General features: G+C 33.5%; 1 protein-coding gene across 1 annotated transcript in view; it reads right to left on the reverse strand.

The window, feature by feature from the left end:
- Positions 1–21,509, reverse strand: part of SPAG16 (sperm associated antigen 16) — a 759,782-nt gene that overhangs the window by 196,949 nt on the left and 541,324 nt on the right. The window contains exon 16 of the mRNA XM_033111509.1: positions 14,136–14,262. Within this exon, the coding sequence (XP_032967400.1) occupies positions 14,136–14,262 (127 nt within the window). The remainder of the gene's footprint in view (positions 1–14,135; positions 14,263–21,509) is intronic.

Below are 21,509 nucleotides of genomic sequence, written 5' to 3' on the forward strand. Positions count from 1 at the left end.
AACAGTTTCTCAGTTGTCAGCTAGGTCCACTGGCATGAACAGGGTGGAGAGGGGCAACGGAAACATTTGCTCCTTTGGGGACAAGTATTTAATCACTGATGTTTAGAATTGCTGAAAGTGTGGTGATAATAAAAAGCAGAATTTCTTTATGATGATTTTATCATGGTCTTCAAATTTTCTACCAACAATGCACTGCACTTACGGTTCTCTGAAAGCCCCACTCTTAGTATGTCACTGTCTTGGACCAAGCTCTTTAATTCTGGGTCATAACATGAACATCCTTACTGTCCTCTCTTGCCCTGGATAGAGTGCTGGTCTACATAGTCGTCAAATGGTTTTTTGTTTTTTCGCTTGTTCCAATGTAAATAAAATCCCATTACCTCACTGCTTAAAACTGTCTGATGTTTTCATCTCATACTCAGATAAAATTCAGTCTCTCTACCATGGCCACTGAGGTCCTTCATGATCTCTCTGCTGCTTATCTCATCAAAGTCATCTCACACCAATTGCTGCCTTATTCATTTTGCTCTTGTCACATGGATCACCTCAACTGTATTCTAACTCAGGTTCTGTCTATGTGAGCCCTCTTCGTAGAATGTGCTTTCCCAAGACTTATGTGTGACTTATTATTCATGGCTTTATTTTTCTTATACCATTTGTGTGTGTGTGTGTGTGTGTGTGTGTGTGTGTGTGAGAGAGAGAGAGAGAGAGAGAGAGAGAGAGAGAGAGAGAGAGAGAGAGAAAGAGAGAGAGAGAGAGAGAAAAGAAAGAGAGAAAGAGTTAATTTTCTGCTTCTTCCAATTAGAATGTAAACATGGATGGGTGGAGACTTAAGCCTATTCACCATGTTTCGATAGATTATCTCCTAATGCTTACAAACAAACATAACAGGTATTGTTTTATTATCCTCATTTCATAGAGGTGGAAATTTAGGCATAGAAACATTAAGAAACAGTGCCCAAAGTTACAGAACTAATAAGTGCTAGAATCTGGATTCAAAATCAAGCAGTGTTACTCTGGAGGCTGTTGTTCCTAACTGCTCTACTGCCTCTGAAAATTAATTAAATTGAAAAAAAGGCCCAACATAAAGTATAAGATACTATATTATTAGAATACTGTAGGACATAAGGTTGGATGTGTGAGAATATTAGGTTATAAAGTGTAAACACTATGTTGCTGTATATGCATATTTTTATTTTACTTAATTATATATTATTTTAATATATTTAGTAATATATAGTATTTTACATACATAGATAGTTATACATAGTAAGTTTACATGGAGTTTCAGAAGAAATATAAAATTTTTAAACTCCAAGTTGTGTGATTTCATGATTCATTTTTCTTTTATATATTTTCAATATTGCTTTTTGAAAATGTCGGCAATAACCACATAAAACATTTAGAATAACAAAACATACACATATTAAAAATAATGCCTCCTGCGGGCATACAAAAGGAATCTGAATGGATTCCTGGCTTGACAGCATGAGTAAAATGCTCTTTTCTTTCCTGCTCCAGTTTGGAATCACTTGGGAGTAGATACAGGAATTATAGGGACAGAGATCAAAATATCTCCTTTCATGTGATAAGGGTGAATTTAAAATATGGCATGGATATGCAGCCTCATCAGTGCCCTTACAGTTCCCACAGTTAATTAACCCTGCCCAGCCAATTATTGGCAGAGTTGCAAGAACTCAGGCTTCTGCTATTGGAATAGTCTGCTGGAAGCAATGGATGTGACCAGAGGATGGACCTTTCCAAGGAGAAGGTCACAGGAGAATTTATTTTGTAGGACTTGCCTGGTTTTTCTGAGCTCTTTAGTTAAGCAAAACACCCCTTTCACAGAAGGAGGAAGGAGGGAGGGGAAGATGGAATAGAGAGGGGCTAGAAATATTCTAAGTCCCTTTGGTCCTTGCAAAAGTGAAGACTAGAGAGATTAAGTGTTAATGTCTCATATGAATAAATGCCACCCTTCACTTGGCTTCAAACGAATATCTGCTCCTTTCTTTCTGGCTCATTTTGGGAGGAAGTGGGTAGGACTTCAGGTTGCATGTAGGAGATCATTAGGATTAATATAGCCAACTACCATAAGACATTTAAAAGATAGCAGCTCTTCATTGTTTCATATCAGTTATTCATCTGCATGCTATTTTTCTCTTTCATGTGTAGAATTTTTTTTTTACTTTATATTATTTATATTAAAAATTATGATGTCTTTACTTGAGAAAATTTACAACACAGAAAAAACACCTCACAAAGCAAGGCTGTACACATTCTGGTGGTTACAGTGCCAGGCTTTTTAATGTGCATCTCTATCAGTTACGGTCCTGGCAGGAAACAAAGATCACACGCAAAGAAGGAAATTTTAAAGAGAGTTATTAATGAAGGGACTATCTACAGAGGGGAAAGTAGAGGGAAAATTAAGGAAATGAACGCATTAATTAGGAGCAGTGGGAAGTTGTTAACCTATACTAGGCATGAAGGGGCAAAGAGCGGAAATGACGTAAGTGGAACCTGGTTGAGAACTACAGCCATAGAAACAGGGCTGTCTGGCAGGAGCTGCAGCTGTCAAGCAATGACACCATCACCACAAAGCATCCAAGGTGGGAGCAGAAAGAATAAATGCTCCAACCTCTCCTCCTGCCCAATCAGCTCCTGCCAGTGCCTCTCATTGTCAATTCCAAACATAAGTCAATGAGCAAGTCAGCTTCCCCACCCAGCGAATAGAGGAGGGCAGAGAAGAGCAAAAATGGATGAGTGGAGGGGGAGAGCCAGTTGAAAAACAACATAATATCCATCTGCTAATCTGCCTATCTATCCATCCATCCATCCATCTATCCATCCATCCATCCATCCATTCATTGAAAAATCATGCTCTGTACTCTGCTTTGTCACTACATTTATTTTCACCATGTACCATGAAAATCTATTTGTGTGATTCATTATATATACATTTCTGATATTTTAATGGTCACATGGTATTCTACTGTAGGAGATATTTGATCACATCCTATGCTTACACATTTAATTTATTTTCAAATTGTTTTCAGTTATCTTTTCATGATTGGTATTCAAAGATGCCCTTTTGAATTATTTTTGAGGATTATTTTATAATTAGTATGAATAATGTTCTCTTTATTTTATCACTCAACACAAAATGAGAATCTCTAAAAATTTCATCACACGAGAAAGCTAATTGACTTTGAATTGTAGCAAATATGGCTTTGTTAACCCAAGTTCTACCTTCATTACTGAAAATCATAGAGGGATACTTTAATTTGGTTGACTGAGATAGGGGCTATTGAGTACTACTGTCAACACAATATTCACTGCATTATGTTCAATGGGCTGTTACCAATTCCAAAGCTGGCCCAAGGCTTTCTTATAAGTAGCAATGTTTAATTGAGACTACAACTTCAGGAGGAAACAAAACAAAACAAAACAAAAAGTTACAGGATGTTCTGGGTCTACACAGAAGAATGGAGGCAACAAGTCTAGAAATATGACCTTGTTCAACTGTCTGAAAACAAACTGAATGTAACTATGGCAAACAAATAAACAACAACAGAAAGTTCAGTGTAAAACATTTAAAAAGAGAAGTCATTTTTGATAACCATAAGGCTCAGATTACGAATTACATAAAATGCTGGTGAAATGAATGATCTCAAGATCACTGAATTGTTATACAGATGTAGGGTATTATTACTAGCAAACCTCCCATGTTGAGAGGTCTCTAAGCACACTTTCCCATTGCTTCACAGTTCCCGAATGCATAGCAAAATGCTCCAAAATTCATTGATAGACTATTTCCCCTAACATGGAAATACTTTGCTCATGTAAGTGTTTATACATGCAAATATCGTCAAGAGATTCTCAAAACCAAATCAATCTAATTTAATAATAAAACACTGCCATCAGACTGATAGTAGTAAAAGCTAAGTACCTCCAAATATCAGCAATGTCACAAGGTCTCTATAAGTATATGGATTTCCAGGGACACAAATTCAGTCCATCACCAGTACGTGTTGATAATGAGATTTCTGGAAGCGTGAACTAGAACAGTGTGACAGTGCTTAGTGAAATGAAATAATGCACACTCCATGGCATAGCAAGTCCATCCCTGGGTGTACACCATGGAGAAACTTTCATAGAAGGTATGTGTAGAGATACTTAATACAGCATACCATGAAACAGCAGGGGCTCAGGGAAATTACGTGCCCATCACTAGTATAATGGATAAATAAAATGTTAAGATGAATAAAATGGAATACTATCCAGTAGGCATAACTGACAAATCTGATAGACATATACTAACATGGGTAAAACTTAAGAACATAGCATAGAATGAAAAAGGAAGAAACTGAATGGAATGTATAATAAAATATAGTTTTTAGAAGCCTTAGGTATATACATACATGAAACAATTTTATGTATTCTTCAAACATACCTGTAAATATAAGGAAACACATCAGACATTTAAACATGTCCATAGAAGGTGGGAGGGAATGAGAGTAGGGATGGGACGTGAAGGGAGAAAAATAATCAAATTTGATGATTATTGTCTATTAAATGCTGAGAGGTATAATTAACTCAGTTCTTTGTACATTAGGAAGAAAAAAGGAGAGGATTAGATATAGAGAAGGGAACTAAGCGAGAGGAGGAGGAGGAAGAGGAAAGAAGTAGATAAAGGAAAAAGAAGCAGAAGCAGCAGAAACATCATTGTTACAACCAAAGTTCAATGAGGGTAAATGGTTCCTGATGCAGCACGAATGAAGGAACAAATCAAACATCATGCAAGGCAGAGTGAAAAGATAATAGAATAAAGCACAGTAATCAAAACTTCAAATTAACCTGAGTCCATGAGAACAGAAATGGGTAATTATAAAGTTAACTTTATAGGAAGGCCCATCTTTTTTCTCTTGCCACTTATAGAGAGCTACAAGATACTCTTCTTTATAAATACTACTCTGATGGCACATATAGCATATTACATGTGAAACAGTTTAACTTACAGTTTTCCCAGTTATTAACTGCAGATTTATGTCTATTGCTTCAATTTACTTTGTAAATAGAATTTTTATCTATCACTTCATCACTGAATCCCAAAATTTAGAGCAGTACCTGGAAGATAGTAGTCTTACACTAAATAATTGTTAACTGAATTAACATAATTTCCACAATTAGACCAAAAAAAAATACCAAAAAAAAGTGAATGATAAAATTCTTGGATAGAATGTGTGGCCTGCAATGCATATCTACTCTTCAGAGACATTTATCAAACTCATTATTTGAGAACATTTACAGACTGTTGATTTTCATAATACCAATACTACATTATTTCCTCTTCATTTTTTTTTCTTTTGGTAGTAGACTGCAGAGTATGGGATGTTGTATGAAGATGATTTTAAGCTATTTTTATTTACACTCTTCTTATATTACATTTGTGAAAAGATACTTCTGAGCGCAATCAGATTTCAGTTACTCATATTTGAATACTGTTTGAAATTTAATTTTAGATAAGTATAACTGAAAGTTATCACAAGTGCCAACCATGCCATCTCTGTCTCCAACAGTGGTGTGCTATTTGTTCTGGGTTGATTTGCACATCTGTTGAACTGCCATTTTTCCTTAAAGGATTATCCTACTAAAAAGTAACAGCTTGGCAGATTAAGGATGGTTATCTATTTAATTTTGTCTACATAATCTATTAAAAAGAAGACAAATTCTTGGGCTACAGCTACATGACACTGGGCCATGAAATGTGTGTAGATTGCAAACTTTAACTATTAATTTTAAATCTAATAAACTAGTATATGCTATTAGGTTAACATAATACATACCCCTTAACACCGTATCTGTATCTTAGAAAAACTCAGAGGTCTGATTATGCCTTATTTCTTTATAAAAATGTGTTTTTCTTGGTTAACGTATATGTAAAAATGTCATTTGTTATATTTCAAAATGAGCTATGGTATTACATACATGTAATTTTTTATTATATCTGCAAACATACAGGCATAGCTAATTATACACATTGGAATATTTTATTGCCTAGATGATATTATGAAATTGCTAGTCCTGCAACTAATTTCTCATATTTGCTATATAGATACGTTTTTTAATTTCTTAAATGTGTTGAAAAATTTAGCATTAGCATATTGTTGTATGCCTATAACTACCATAAATACATTTGAAAAATGTTTATTACATTAATACTATAATATAAATCTTCATTAAATATGATGGCACTAATTTAGAATTTATCGTCATTTGGACATTTGCTAGATTTAAATAGTATATAATTGAGCATATCAACTTCATAATGAACTTAAGGAGATATTTTATATACATATGAAATATTTCCAAGCATTTTTTGACCATCTGTGCTCATGATGTTACAAATATACTTCTATGTAGTACAACAATAATACTTTAGAGAGCTAAGCAACGATTGAAACTATACTTGTTTAAAAAATACTACACAAAATTGAGTAATGAACAACACAAGTGTGACTTCTTTCTATCATCTAGGTAATTGAAGCTGCAATAGTTCATTATATCTGAATAATGCTGTAATTTGTAAGATGAATAGTTATTTTGTTCTCTGATCTAACCAGGATGGGTCAGATTCTTACTATCTCATACAGTCCTATAAGAAAGTTTTGATGGCGTCATTGATTTATTAAAATGTTGAAACTTAATTTTTTTCTTTTTTTTTGGCCAAAACTTCTGTTGCTACAGAGACTGAATGCATTGCCAGGAGTGTAAAAATAAAAGTTTTGTATTGCTGATCAATAAAGCGGTCATTTAAATTTGAGGCTCAGTTTTTAAATAATCTTGATTTTTTATATCAAATTTTATTTCCCTTTTGGAGCAAGGAAAAATGGAATGTTTTACTTACACTTTGACATTTTATTTTCAGGTTTTAAATAGTATAAAAAGCATTTACGTTTTATTTTACAATATTATTTTTGTCTCAGGGATACCATGTCCTAATGAACACAGGAAGATATAATGTGTAAAATTTAGGTTGTAAACCCAACTGATGAAGTCACCTCATCAAAAACTCTCATTTTGGAGATGATAAAATTGAGGTCAACTGAGATTAAGTGTTGTGCTCAATTTCACATTACAAATCACAGGTAAACAACAATCTTTAATGTTTAGAACCTCTCTTTGGATGAACTCAAATGTCTTTTGCTGACTCATGTGAATAATTTCTAGATTCTCTATAAAGTCAATCCAGACTCAGATAAGATATTTGTGACTATTGGGGCTATTCAATAATTATTCTTAAACTGTAAAGACAATCCCAAAAGAGAGGCTTCATAGTTTGTGCAGTGATGTCATTAGATTTCAAACATAATACAGGACAGAAAAATGACTTTGTTACATGTTTATATCCTACCATATTTTGAAAAAGTCAGTAACTTTCATTTATATTAACCTATGATAACTGATGCAATTCAAATGCATTTCAATTGTCAGAATTCATGATTCATTATTGCATGATGGTCTAAATACTTAAGAACGAATATGGCATTGCTGTCAACCAATCAGACTGGTTTACAGCCATAACACTTGGTACAACTACAAATATTATCCCTGAATTTATATATTTCTGGTCAATATACTTTTAACTAAAGTTTTCAAGGTGTCCATGCTATTATTAGACTGTTATTTTCTATACTTGCTGTAAATAAAATTGCTTCTACCACAGGGGATAGCATGACAAAACCAAAGAGAAAATATAGGAATTTTTTTACAGATAAAGTATAAAACAGTCCTATGAATCGCTAAATTTTTTTCTTTACAACTTTCTAGAGCTAAAGGTTAAATTTAATGCAATTCAGGCTTTCACAGAACTGTACGAATATGTGTATTTATTAATGTACATATGTAATTGAAGCTTACAAAACTCTGAAATGGGAGAAAAGGAACCAAACTCAGAGTGCTGTGATGATTAAAAGAGAAAGCAGTTCCTAGAGGATAGTATACTTCATTCCAAGTATTAATCGTAGACTTGGGTCTACAAAGGAGATACATAACCTGATTTCCTTTGGTTCCACCAGTTTCTTTCTTCTGAATCAGAGAGGCCTATATTCTACTCAAGAACAAAATGGATTTACATACACAATAGAGCCACTCAAAAGGGGGGGATGAAATATGTGATTATAAATAGTTGAGAAGGTCATCTGGTTACCTTTTATCTCTTATATTTTATCTTCTCTTCTTGGGGCCTTTCTTTCCTAGGAAATTGATGTGGCAGAATGGGCTTGCTCTTAGGAGAAGCAACTTAGGTTGTCTCTGCCTTATGCCTTAGACATAAAAGAGGATAGCTTGCTTGCTTCTGTTATTTCAGTTTGTAATCAGGCTGGGACTTTAACAAAACACGGCAGAAAAAGGGACCCTGAAGGTACTCACATATTCCAGCATTGATTACCCTGATAGCAATTTATACTGAGGTTGGGGTTGGAGTTCCCTCTCCAATGAGGGACATATAGGTAATTAGGATACTCCTTGTGCAGAAGATACAACAAAAACCTGGCAGATAATACGAAGAAGGTCTTTCCTTTTCTTCTTCCGGAGACAAAGATTGACAATGAGTGATAGGAGTCTGTGTCTCCATCGGCTGTGAGTCAAACAGTGTCAAGTGGACATTACTGGGGTTATTGCAATATTCACAGCAAATGCATCATTTCTCCCAACAAATGTCACAAACCAATATGAAACTGAATACTATTAGTAAAATGAGAAGCAGAATAATATAAAGTTTAAATTTTAGTCTCCGGAATTAGACTGCCTGGCTTTGAATTCTGATACCACATTTGATCAGCTAGCTATCACGGAGCTTGCTGTTAACTTCTTTGTGTCCCAGTTTCCAAATCTGTGAAAAGGGGACAAAAGTAACAATCTCACTGAGTTGCTGCAGTAAAGATTAAATAGGTTTTTACATGAGCCAATTTAGATGGTTCAAGAGACATCAGTGAAGGGACTAGATCCAGAGGTGTGAGGTGAGGTTGCCTCACTATTTAGGTAGTACCCTTCTGAGCTCTCTGTCTTGGTACATTTTTTTTTTTCGGTAAAGATCCAGATATTAAATATTTTAGGCTTTGCAGGCCATATGGTCTGTTGCAAATACCCAGTTCTGCTGTTGTAGTGTGAAAGTAGCCTTACACAATACATAAATAAATGGGTGTAGCTGTGTTTCAATAAAACCATATATGAACACAGAGCAAGCTGACTCATGGGCAGTAATTTGCAGATCCCAGCTCTATTCACTTTTCTTTCGAATTGCAAGGTTTTTCAACTCAGGTTGGTGGGAACACGAACTATTCCTATTCCTAGGCTTGGGTGAGCTCCAGGGAGTTTTTTTCTTTTAACTCTTCAGACACATTTTTCCCTGATTGAGGTAATCAGGTACTGATTCCTGGTCATCAAAACACAGGAGTGAATATTCTGCAAATTTCAGGGCTCTCTCTCTGTGCTGCTCTCTCCTATCCTATAGTTGGCCCTGCCAACTCCAGCTGCCTTGGCTTCCCAGAACTGCCCACTTTGTCTCCTAAGTCTGGGATTCTTCCAGGTTTGTTTTTGGTTTCCATCCATCCTGAGTTGCAACCTGGAAACTTTCTCCAAGCAGTATTCAGGGCTGTCAGAGGGCTCATCTGATTTACTTCCCCTCTCTCAGGTATCATTGTCTTTCGCTGTCCAATATTCAATGTCTGACAACCATTGTTTCATATATTTTGCCTGCTTTTTTGTTTGTTTTAGGTTATAGGGTAAATCTGGCCCCTGTTACTTCATCTTGGCTGGAAGTGGAAATCCCAATAGGTTTTTAATATTTCACATACAAGGAAACGGAGGCTCAGAAATGTTTAGAAATTTCACCAAGACCATTCAGCTAGAAGTAGCGGACACAAAGTTCAAAACCAGGGCTTCTAACTTCTAAACGAGTGCTTTCCCCATTATGCTACACTGCTTCCATCAGAAGGCTTTAACTACAATCTGCCTTTTAAATACAAAGCAATGAACTTTGTATAGCCTTTACTAACACAGACTGATAAATCCAATTTTAACCAAAGATTTTGGGGTTATCTCATGTTTTGAAAAATTTTGGAGGGGTCTTATACTTTTCATATTTTCCAATGGGGTCAACCTCCCCAACCCCATTTTCGCATTTTTACTGTGCTTCTTCTGCTTATGAAGAATATTTAGGATTTTTTCCAAATGGTGGGAAATCTTGCCCATTTTTATGATCTTATACTGATAAGCTTTCTACTGGAAAATCCCCATCTGGTTCAATCTTTTCCTGCATTTTCTAGGAATGTGTCTTTGCAAATGTACTGGAATTATCTTTTACAAAAGAGGGAAAAATACTGTATTGATAAACTACCTAAACATGATGAAATGAAAAATGTGGAAATGTATGTATAAATTCTCACAGTTCATTTTTATTACTTTATGCAATTCCATTTAACATTTTCTGAAATTGTAATAAATTTTGAATCGTAAAATATATGGCATTTGAGTCTGCCAAGTGAGAGATATTATTTAGATAGTGAATATTCACAGAAACGTGTAGCATTATATTACCAGGAGGTTCTCTGTTTAATGAGAAAGGAACATTTATCCCCTTACAAATACACGACTGACAAATATATACTAATATATGTATATATCTATAAACACAGATAAGCTGTGTTTGTTACAAGCAATATATTTGCATAAAACATTATGCAAATAAGGCTATGCCACATGCAACTCTTTTAAATGTGTGAGAAGCAGATTTCTTACTAAACTCTGGACGGATAAAGCTAAACTCTGGACGGTGATTCATACATCTTTAAATCTGAGTTTAAAGCTTTATTACTTAGTTAACCATTTAAATTATTTTTTTTAATTTTATTTTTTAATTTATTGGGGTGACAATTGTTAGTAAAATTACATAGATTTCAGGTGTGCAATTCTGTATCACATCATCCATAAATCACACTGTGTGTAAATTATTTTTAATATTACATAAAAATGAGGTTTGATGCTTGTTTCTTTTGATATTTATTCATTGGTGTTTACACTTTCACTAGAAACTTTCTATACTAGCATACCTTAGGCATCTTATTTACACACCGATATGTACATACATTTTTCTCAGTCCTAAAATAAATGGAATGACTGCTAATACTCCTTCCAGCTAGGATAAAACATAGTAGGTGACTATACTAGGATTTCCTCATTATAGGATATACCTTATGCCTTTGAAACACATTAGAACAATAATGTGTTCTAAGAAAGTAGAACTAAGAAATTATCTCCTCCCTTGTTTTTATGGGGAAATTTAGTTCAGGGAGATTAAATAATTTGCTTAAAGTCTAAAAGGTGGTAAAGACTTCAGAGTCTGAATTATAGTATATACATATTTTTCTATACCACTGGTTTACAAATACTTTTATCAAAGGTACATTTTTTAAATGATACACTATGAGGAATCATAATTGTAAAACAGATATAGTATTTCATTAGTACATATTTACTTTTATAAATTCAAAATGAAAATATGAACTTATGAGTTTAATAAATAATAAGGCATGTTTTATATACATAAAAATTTGAAGTCAAATGTTATGGACAACAATTTAAGCATTTTAATGACCTCTACCCCAATTTATTTCTATAATGTATTGGATTTGCTGTGGCAAGAAATCCCTTACTTATAAAGCTAAGTCATTGTCCATGGAAACAGTTCTTTTAAACAGCATACCTCATAATCTCAAGATACCCTTCCATTAAATGGATCCAGAAATTTGAAATATAATTAGAAATTTTTGTTTCTATGATGATTATTTAGAATATCTAACAACTACTCACAATCCTTATATTAACTATCTCAGACAAAAAACTATGAAAATTTCCACATGTAGTATATAATTTTATAATGATATTACATGTATATTTTCCATGACTTTCCCTCAGGTCCAAGGGCATAACTGAGACAGCAGAAGAGAGCCTATCTCACACTAGTTATGACAACTTAATTTTTTCACAGAATTTCAACCTGGAAACCTGATTTGGCCAACCTTAACTAATGTGAGCCCTCAATACATGTTAATTATTATCAAGAGTGTCAATACACTCTTGCTTTTTTGAAAAATTACTGTGTCACATATGCTTGTATTGGCCTGTCACTGGGAATAAATAAAGTATATCAAATAAATATGTATTTTAAAGTTAGATTTGATTTTATCCTCACAGTCCAAATATTTTCATGATATAATTTTGCTATACTTTAAAAAGAATCTTTTCCTGAATAAATGCAGATTAAAATAAATCTATCCTTCCTTATCCTTATTTTGATTTTGTTTTGCTCTTGACTTGCACTTCTTTACTCTCTTAAGATGAACATAATTTCTGGTATTTTACTTTGTTATTTCATATCTGTTCACGCCCTCATTAAATCTTATGTTTGCTCTCCCTCATTCCTTCAACTTTTGATATATTTCAACCTTTTAAATGAAGAGTCACTGAACACGTCTCTTCTAAAGAAGCACAAATTTCTCATTATTCAATGAGGAAAAGGCTTATGACATTAATTTTTCAAACATAAAGAATTAAAATGAATTACTGTATGTTTCTTAAGAAATGGTCAAAAGGATGGGTAGGTCAGGTTGTAATTATATTCCCTCAAACTGATGAAGTGTTTTCATTAACAGAGTCGTAAAGTTCATATTTTTTGTCTTTTATGTTTCTAATTGTTACACCTTTGATTCTTATGCTTTTGTTACTATTAGTGAATTATCAAAAATATAGCAGTCATGGAGAGAGAAAAAATAGGTTTGTTGTACCAAAGACTTGAGGATGATCGTGACTTGTGTGACAATAAGATGGGTACTGATATTTAATTAAAATCAGGTTTGCCTAACACAGAGATAAATTTTGGGGCTGGATGACAACAACAGTAAAAAACAAGTGGCAACATATTTAATAACAGTAAAATACTATCTATTATTAGTTATATGGCATTTCAAAATGTATTTAACTTGAATGATTAGAAAATACAGCCAAAAGTTTAGAAAATTCAGAGTTCAAACTTAAAGGACAAAGTTACCATATTCTGAATTTCAGTTATGTGATGGCAGAAATCAGTCCCACAAAACAATTTGTTCATGACTCTGTAATTACTAAAAACTTTCTGGAGTATAGAATTAATGTAGACTACTTTTAAATATAACATTGTTATTTCCTTTGTATATATTCTATCTTTATTTCTTCCTCTAAAATAGCTATCTATACAACTTCTATTGACCACAAATTATTATCAAAGATTTAAAAAATTCTCAAAACTTCAACGAACTATAAAAACATGTATCACAGCAAAGGAAAGTTGTATTATCCAATAAAAGACATGCATTCTTTACCTGGCAATGGCTATCATTACAGATAAATATGTAACTGTAATTTTAACCTTCTAAATGGACAATTGAAATTATTGTGTGGTTGTTAATATCAGTTGCTATATTATTTATCATCAGTAACTATAAAATATTATACCAGATTGATAATGTTTGTATTATTTCAGGAAAAAATTGCTAAACACAATCAAATAATATTACAGAATGCAGAGCACATAATTGCAACAATAAGATGAATGTATATCCCAAATGAATTGCAAAATCTCAACAATATGCAGCAAATTTATTGTTTTTATCAGACTAAAATATTCCACTAAAAATGTTTCAATTTCATTTTGCCAATATTTTGTTCTTCTATACCCTAAGCTATTTTGCCTTCAGAAAACCCAATTTACTTACCTTGGAGGGTGGTTCCAAGGGGTTTGGGCTCCAAGAATTTTCAGCACTGCTAGGAACTTGTGTTATCTGTATTAACACACACTTACCTCCTCTATTTTTCTTCCTTTACATATATAATAAACATAATGATTTCATGATATGACATGATATGATATATAATATATAATATAATGGAATATAATGGAACAGCATAATATAATATTAAAAACAAATTTATATAGGCTAAAACACCAAAAATCAAAAGTAGAAACAGAAAATAGTTTCAGAACAAATATTAAAGGTGTTAGACTGGTCACAAATATTAAACAACAACAACAAATATCCTACCTGATGAATCAAAGTTCACCTCATTTCCAGGACTTGGACCTGTATCAATGGACACAATTGGTAAGAGTTTCCGAAAGTCCCATAGTTTTGTCACTCCACAGGAATCGCAGGATGCTATTATGTGACCCTTTAAAGTATATATATATAAAAAAATAAATGTGCATACATATATATTACATATATTCAAAATGATACAGTAATGCATACAAAAGAGAACATTTGCAACAGTTTATTAAATTCATAAGAATACATTCCTCAGAACTATAAAGTACCTTTGTTCAAGACCTTTGTCTTGAACATAAAGTTGTTATAAAATGATAATTTAAATATATAAAATCCTATAGTAATTTTGATATATTATTTTCCAATAAATCATTTTTATTAGTTTAATTATATTAAGAGATGTAATAAAATAAAAATATACACACACATAATTTATCTACGTACACATATCCCCCATCAGGTATATATGTGATCTGCATACAAAAACTATATATATAAAAACATTGCACTAAAAGGGCATTTCACTTTACAAGCTAGTGATTAGTTAATGTTGATAGTTTATACCTCAGATAGAATAAAAATAAAAACAAAGGTACGAAAACAAATGGATACAAAGCAAGGAAGTTTTTATTATAGAAGGTAGAATCACTGGGGCCACGTGAAATTGATGACAAGGAAACAGTGCTTACTGTGGTCTGTTAGACAAAATTACTAGAAATATTTGGGGCTTTGAGGTAACATGTATGTAGTGAGATAAGGATGAAGGTAACTGGATAAAGGGGATGGAAAACAAAGGGAAGACTGGATGGATTAAAGGATTAAGGAAACAAGTATAGGTGTTTTCCCAGTATAGGAGTACCATTATGGATACAATGGTTCCTAGTTCAAGGTCTGTCTACACCCCTCCTGCTGGCCTCACAGGAAATGTTACCGACCATACACTTCATGTCAGGGTCTCAGAGATACCGTGTTTCCCCGAAAAATAAGACCTATTTTATCCAGAGGCAGGTAAGAAAACAATGCCTAGCTATAGGTAGGCACTTACTCTAAACTAAGAGAGGCAGATTTCAAAGTAAATGTGTTTTGTTTTAGAGATATCTCATTATGTACAATAATCTCATTCTACAGATGAGGAAACTAAGGTTTAAGAGGTCAAGTGACTTCCCTAAAATTACCTAGGTAGAATGATTTTGAGTGGGAATTCAAGCATAGGTCTGGTTGACTTCAGAGTCTGAGATTTTAACCAATATATTACATCCTATTTCTTGAAACTAATACCATATTTCCCGGAAAATAAGACCTAGCCAGACAATTTTGCCACAGCAAAAATTAATATAAGACCCGGTATTATATTATATTATATTATATTATATTATATTATATTATATTATATTAGATCCGGTCTTATATTACAGTGAAATAAGACCAGGTCTTATATTAATTTTTGCTCCAAAAGTCGCATTAGAGCTGATTGTCCAGCTAGGTCTTATTTTGGGGGAACCACAGTATAGCATAATATATTATAAATGTTTAAATATATTGAATATATTCCCCCATTAGTATACAGTTAAGTAAGTGAATAACTCAGGTCAGTATTTGTCACAACAGTGTTTTTCACAATATTTGTTATAAGATGGGACAGCAGAAATGTAAGAAATTAAATTTTCATAGATGGATAGATACATAGATAAGTAGAAATGCATGTACATATACATACATATATAAAACTGTAACATATAATTATATAAATAAACTATTATTTTAACTATTATAATGGCATTTCCAAAGATGATTAATACAAGGGAAAACATGCATATGTAGTTCAATGAAAGAAGCAGTAAACAAAATTATTTATACTGTCTCATACACACACACACACACACACACACACACACACAGCATATGTTGAAAATAAGAGTGCTGAGAACTAAATCAGAAATGCTTATCTTTAGGTAGTAGGATATATCATTTTCATTTTATTTGTTTCTTTTAGCATTTTCAAACTTCAAATGTCATGGAATTAGTATATATTACTTGTTATCATCAGAAAAACATTTTTGAATAAGTAAATAATGAAATCAAACATTATACATCATACCTGTCAAGTGATCTAATTTTCACATCTTAAAGTTCTACTATATAAAAATGGGCAAAAAAAGAGGGTTCATCAAGTAAATGGCTTAACCATTAAGTCCTAAAACATCAGCTGTTCCTAATATGTGAAGGTAATGACCTGCAACTTGGTATTAAGGTATAACTATAATAAAATGTTTAGGCTCATTAGGAGAAAAATTCATATTTTGAACACTTTTAGTATACTGATCCATTAGTGTGTCTCTTAGGACAGGCCTGTGCTGCATTAAGCATTAACTCATTACAACATTTCTTCAGTCCCTAATGGCACAAATAAGGCAAAGAAATTATGGAATTTGAATGGAAAGAGAAGGTAAAATTTGGGAATGCTCAAGGAGTTCAAGGCTAAAGAAGGAGGGAATATAAAACATTCGAAAGATGTAAATAAGATTGCTGTTGTCAGTATACTCTTCTTTCTTATGCCATTGTCAATCTATTAGGTATTAATGCCTAACTTATACCACCAATTATGCCCCATGTATATGGAAGCTAGACATCTCAAAGATAAGTACTTAGCGTCTGTAGTATACAACACTACACTACATAACCACAATAACTTGTTCAAAGTGATATAATGTATGCCATATAATATATACCCACTTAAATATGTATATATATATACATATTTATATATATATGTATATATATATATATATATATATATACCCATTTAATCCTTCATCTTTATGGTTAGATTATACTGTCCTATTATTCAGATGAGAAAAACAATGTTATACAACTTTCCCAAAATCACTTTATTAGTAAAACATAGAACCAGAATTCAAATTCAGTCAATCTGACTCAAGTGTCCAAGCTCTTAAGCTCTTAACAAGGAAAATATTTTGCATGCCTCAACTTAGAAGCTTTCAGGAATGGAAGCCAGTGAAGTAGCACTTAAGTGCTTAGAGAGCACATTGTGTTATTGAGGCAGAACACCCTGAAAGAACTAGCAGTACGTTAACAGAATATCAGCAAATACCTATCAGCAAAGAACAAATTGAGCAAACAGGTGTTTAAATTCATAAAGCAGGAGACTAATTAGGAACAGGTGAAGACAATTAATGTACGTACAGGAACAAATATTTACTGAGCTATACTATGTCCCTGGCTTCAGGCCAGGAACAAGAGATACGATGGATGTAAATTCACAAGTTTACAGTTAATTATTGGAGAGAGAGGAGTAATCAAGCACTTACCATACAAAGTTAAATGCCAGAAGTAGGTAAAGGGTTATTTAGGGTACAAATTAAACTCCTAACTCAAGCCAGTAGGATTAGAGGTTTCCTCTAAGAACGCAGTCCTAGGATAGGTCAATCAGGTGAATGCGGCTTTCTAGAAATAACATTTTAAACAGATTAAGATTATGAACAGATATCAGCGAAGAGAAGGTAGGAGGACAGTCTCATATAGAAAACGACACAATGGTAGAGATCAAAAACAGGAATTAACATATTTCACTATGAGAAATATGGTGAATTTATGATGAGGTTAACGATGTGTAAAAATTCTGAGAAGTTGTTGGAGCCCACACTGAGAAATGTGAATTTTATGTATGATGTAAAAACACTATGTGTTTTGAACATAAAATATTGATATGTTAAAAACAATGTTTGAAGGCCAGTTGTCTCAGTGTATTAAGCAGGTATTGTCAAGTACAAAATTGTCTCTGAGATCCCAAAAAACAAGTGATCATTACTTTCCTGTGTTTTTCTAGTTTGTGTCAAAAGTCTAAACAAGAGTTTGAATACAGGCAAAACTGTCTGGGCCAGTGGAAAACCTATTACTTCATCTATCAAAGAAATATCGACTGAGCCTACTACCTAGTAGTAGGTACTGATTTAAGTAGTTGAATATATGGCAATGAACAAAACAGGAACATGGAGCTTGTATACTTCTGGGGAGAATTGTATCATAAATTAAATCATTCATATATGTGGTATGCTAAATGTTAAGAGCTATGGAGAATAAACATATTATAAACAAGGAATGTTTGGCAAAAAGAGTGTTGAAATGTAAATAGCCTGGTCAGGAAAGGTCTTATCAAGAATATGACTTTTGAGTTAAGAGCAAAAGGATTCACGGGGACAAGCTGTGCTATAGGGGAAGAAGAGTGATCCAGGAACAGGGAAGAGTGAGATAAAAGCCCCCCACGCAGAAGTGCTGAAAGAAAATTGACCAGTGTAGCTGGAACTCCAAGTCCTTGATCCTACGTGAAATCAGGAAAAATAAAAAACAAAAACAAAACAAAACTGATGCTTCCTGTTGAAAGGACTGAATAGGGTTGTATTTGGAGATCAGTTGAAAACAATGACAGTCGTTTTTAAATCTAGATTACTGGGGGCAATCTCATGATTTCAAAAATTATCTAGATGTTTATGACCCCGAAATCTACATGTCCAATTCATGCTATTCTTCTGAAATCCTGATCATTATTTCCAACTACCCACAGAACATATCAATTTCCATGTTCCTTAGATACCCAAGTCTGCATGTTCAAAGCCACATTTGTCTTTCCCTCACACTTGATCCTTCTGTACTTTCCACACTTCATGCAATCACCGGACCTTGTTATCATCTCCAGCTCTGTTGTCTCCAATCCTGTTCAGTTGGCTTCCATTCTCCACAATCCCTTATTGTAGGTCCTCATCATCTCACAGGTAGTCAACAGCAGGTAGTGAACTCCCTACCTTCAACTCTGTATCTTCCTGCCTCATTTTCACAACAGGTGTTCTCAACCAGGGCTATTTTGCCTCTCAGAAGACATTTGGCAATGACAACTTTGATTGTAACACCAGGGGGACCTAACACTGGCATTCAGTAGGCAGAGGCCAGGGATGCTGATAAACATCTTACAATGCAGAGGATTGCCCCCAACGCCTCTAACCCCAACATGAAGTTATGGGGTCCATGATATCAGTGATGCCATGGTTGAAAAACTAATGGCAGAGTAAGGTTTTTCTAAAATGCAAATTTGAGCCCCTTCTTCTTGCGTATTATCTCTCGCAACTCCCCCACATTACTCTGGTTTCTAATCTTCAAATACACCATGACCTCATCCCTCCTTTTTTCCTGCGGAGCAGGATACTCATTCCCTATTTCTTCCTCTGGAAGAATGTAAGAATTAAATAACTAACATACTTATTTAGCAAGTATATTATATATACTTAAAATTTGCTTCAGACACAACTTCTTCTATTCTAAGTGTTCTAGGGAAGACAAGAACATATTTCTTCTCTTGCTCACACGTAATGATGTCATAAAACTTACATAACGAATTATCTTTTTTTTGTATACAAGCCTATCTTTTCTAGACCTATATGTGCAATACATAGTACTTGAAATGTTACTTCTGCAATTGACGAACTGAATATTTTATTTTAATTAGTTAAAATTAAAATTTCCTCATGCAGCTAATCACTATCATACTGAATATTGTAGACAGTGAACATTTCCCTCATTACAGAAAAGTTATATTAGACAATTCTGTCCTATTAGACACTACTGCGCTAGACCATTTGCACACAGTTTAGGACTTATATTATACACTTAGTAAATATTTAAATAAACGAATTAATGAATCATTGTTTCCATAGGTGAATAGTCAGAGCAAAACTTTTCTTAATGGTTGTGATTGAACTCTCTCGAGAGTAATACCAGATATTCTCACTAACTTTTAATTAGCCATCTGTGCTACTTATAATTTGTTGCCTTACATTGACAGTTATCTACTTTGTATATATATTTTGATTTTTAATTATATTCTAGTTCGTCAAAGAAAAGGACTAAATACTTTGTTTGAATCGCCCACAAAATCTAGCATAAAATGCTTTTCATTTTGCAAATTCTAAATAAATTGAGCACAGTTCTGGTAGAAGCAAGAATAGATTGGCCCAACTTCCTCCCTGCCAAATAGGGTGCAAAATTAGTAGATTTCTGAAGGTAAATGGGAGAAGAAGATTTAATAAATCACTGAGGGTCTTTCTACTCTATGGATAATTTTTGAAACTAACGTTTTATTCAAGGAGAAATGGAAATTCCTAACATGGCATATGAAATTAATGCATTCTGCCTCTGGCAATGAGCCTCTTCTAAAAGCACTAAAGATAAATTTTCTGACTCTCATGTGAGTTTACTTCATTTTCAGTGTCATTATTGGCATTATTTCAGATATTCATATATGAAATCTTTGTCTTATAGGTCCTTGGTGTTTTCTTCTGATAAAACTTGTCACATTGCAGCAATCTTTCATGATATATTTACATAGTAACATACTGTAAAAGTAGGGCAATAGGATTTTTTTTTTAATATGAAAGAATAAACCAAAGAGATATGAAGTAAAAACTAAAGCTTAGTACTCAATATCTGAAGAGTACAGTTTTAAATTATTTCAGTTTGGCATTGCTGTATATGTCAAAGCAAAGATTTAAGTTTTACTTTTGGGTTTGCTAGTAAGTACTGAGTAACAAAGAACATTTCAAATTTTAGAAAGATCAGATGTTGAAAATACTTTCTTATTTCCCTTAAAAATCATCTAACTGATAACATTCAAATTCAATAGCTTTTCTCAATTTCTAAAGAAAATGTTAACGATTGTTGATAGATTTCTGAAACAGAGCATAAAGGTTGTCCATATCAATGTCTCCCACAGATTAGAAAAGTAAAAGTTTTGAGAAATTACGAGACATGCCTAAACCTTCACTTGAAATCCATGGGCCTTATCAGGATTATAATTCAGATCTCCTGCAAACATACTGTTGTCAACCTTTATCTTTGAGAGGAGGAAGGGTTAACTATAAACTTGAAAAAACAATACCATTATCATTATAATCACATACCTTCTGCTTTAAATTGTTGACAATTAAAAACAGCTAACAAGACTTCCATTGCCAGTCACAATGGAGTAATAGGGATCAGCTTTACTCTCCTGCCTGAAACAACCAACAAAATGGACAAGATATAGAAAACCATAGTTTGCAAGACATGGTACAACAGGCAGCAAAGGACAATAATCCCTGCAAAAGAGGAAATTAATGAGGTGAGCCACAGAAGAGTTTTGTGACATACTGCCTTGAGAGTTTCTAACCCACAACATAGGGAGAGGGAACCCAGAGAGAGCATGGCTGACTCTCAAGGCTGAAGGCATAGAGTGGAGAGTCTAGGGAGACAAAGGGAGCTCAAGTTTGCGGCACAGGGTACAGGAGAAGACAGCTGCACAGAGAAAGACCTGGAGATCTCTAA

Source organism: Rhinolophus ferrumequinum, chromosome 8 (genome assembly GCF_004115265.2).
Source record: "Rhinolophus ferrumequinum isolate MPI-CBG mRhiFer1 chromosome 8, mRhiFer1_v1.p, whole genome shotgun sequence".
Taxonomy (NCBI): Eukaryota; Metazoa; Chordata; class Mammalia; order Chiroptera; family Rhinolophidae; genus Rhinolophus; species Rhinolophus ferrumequinum.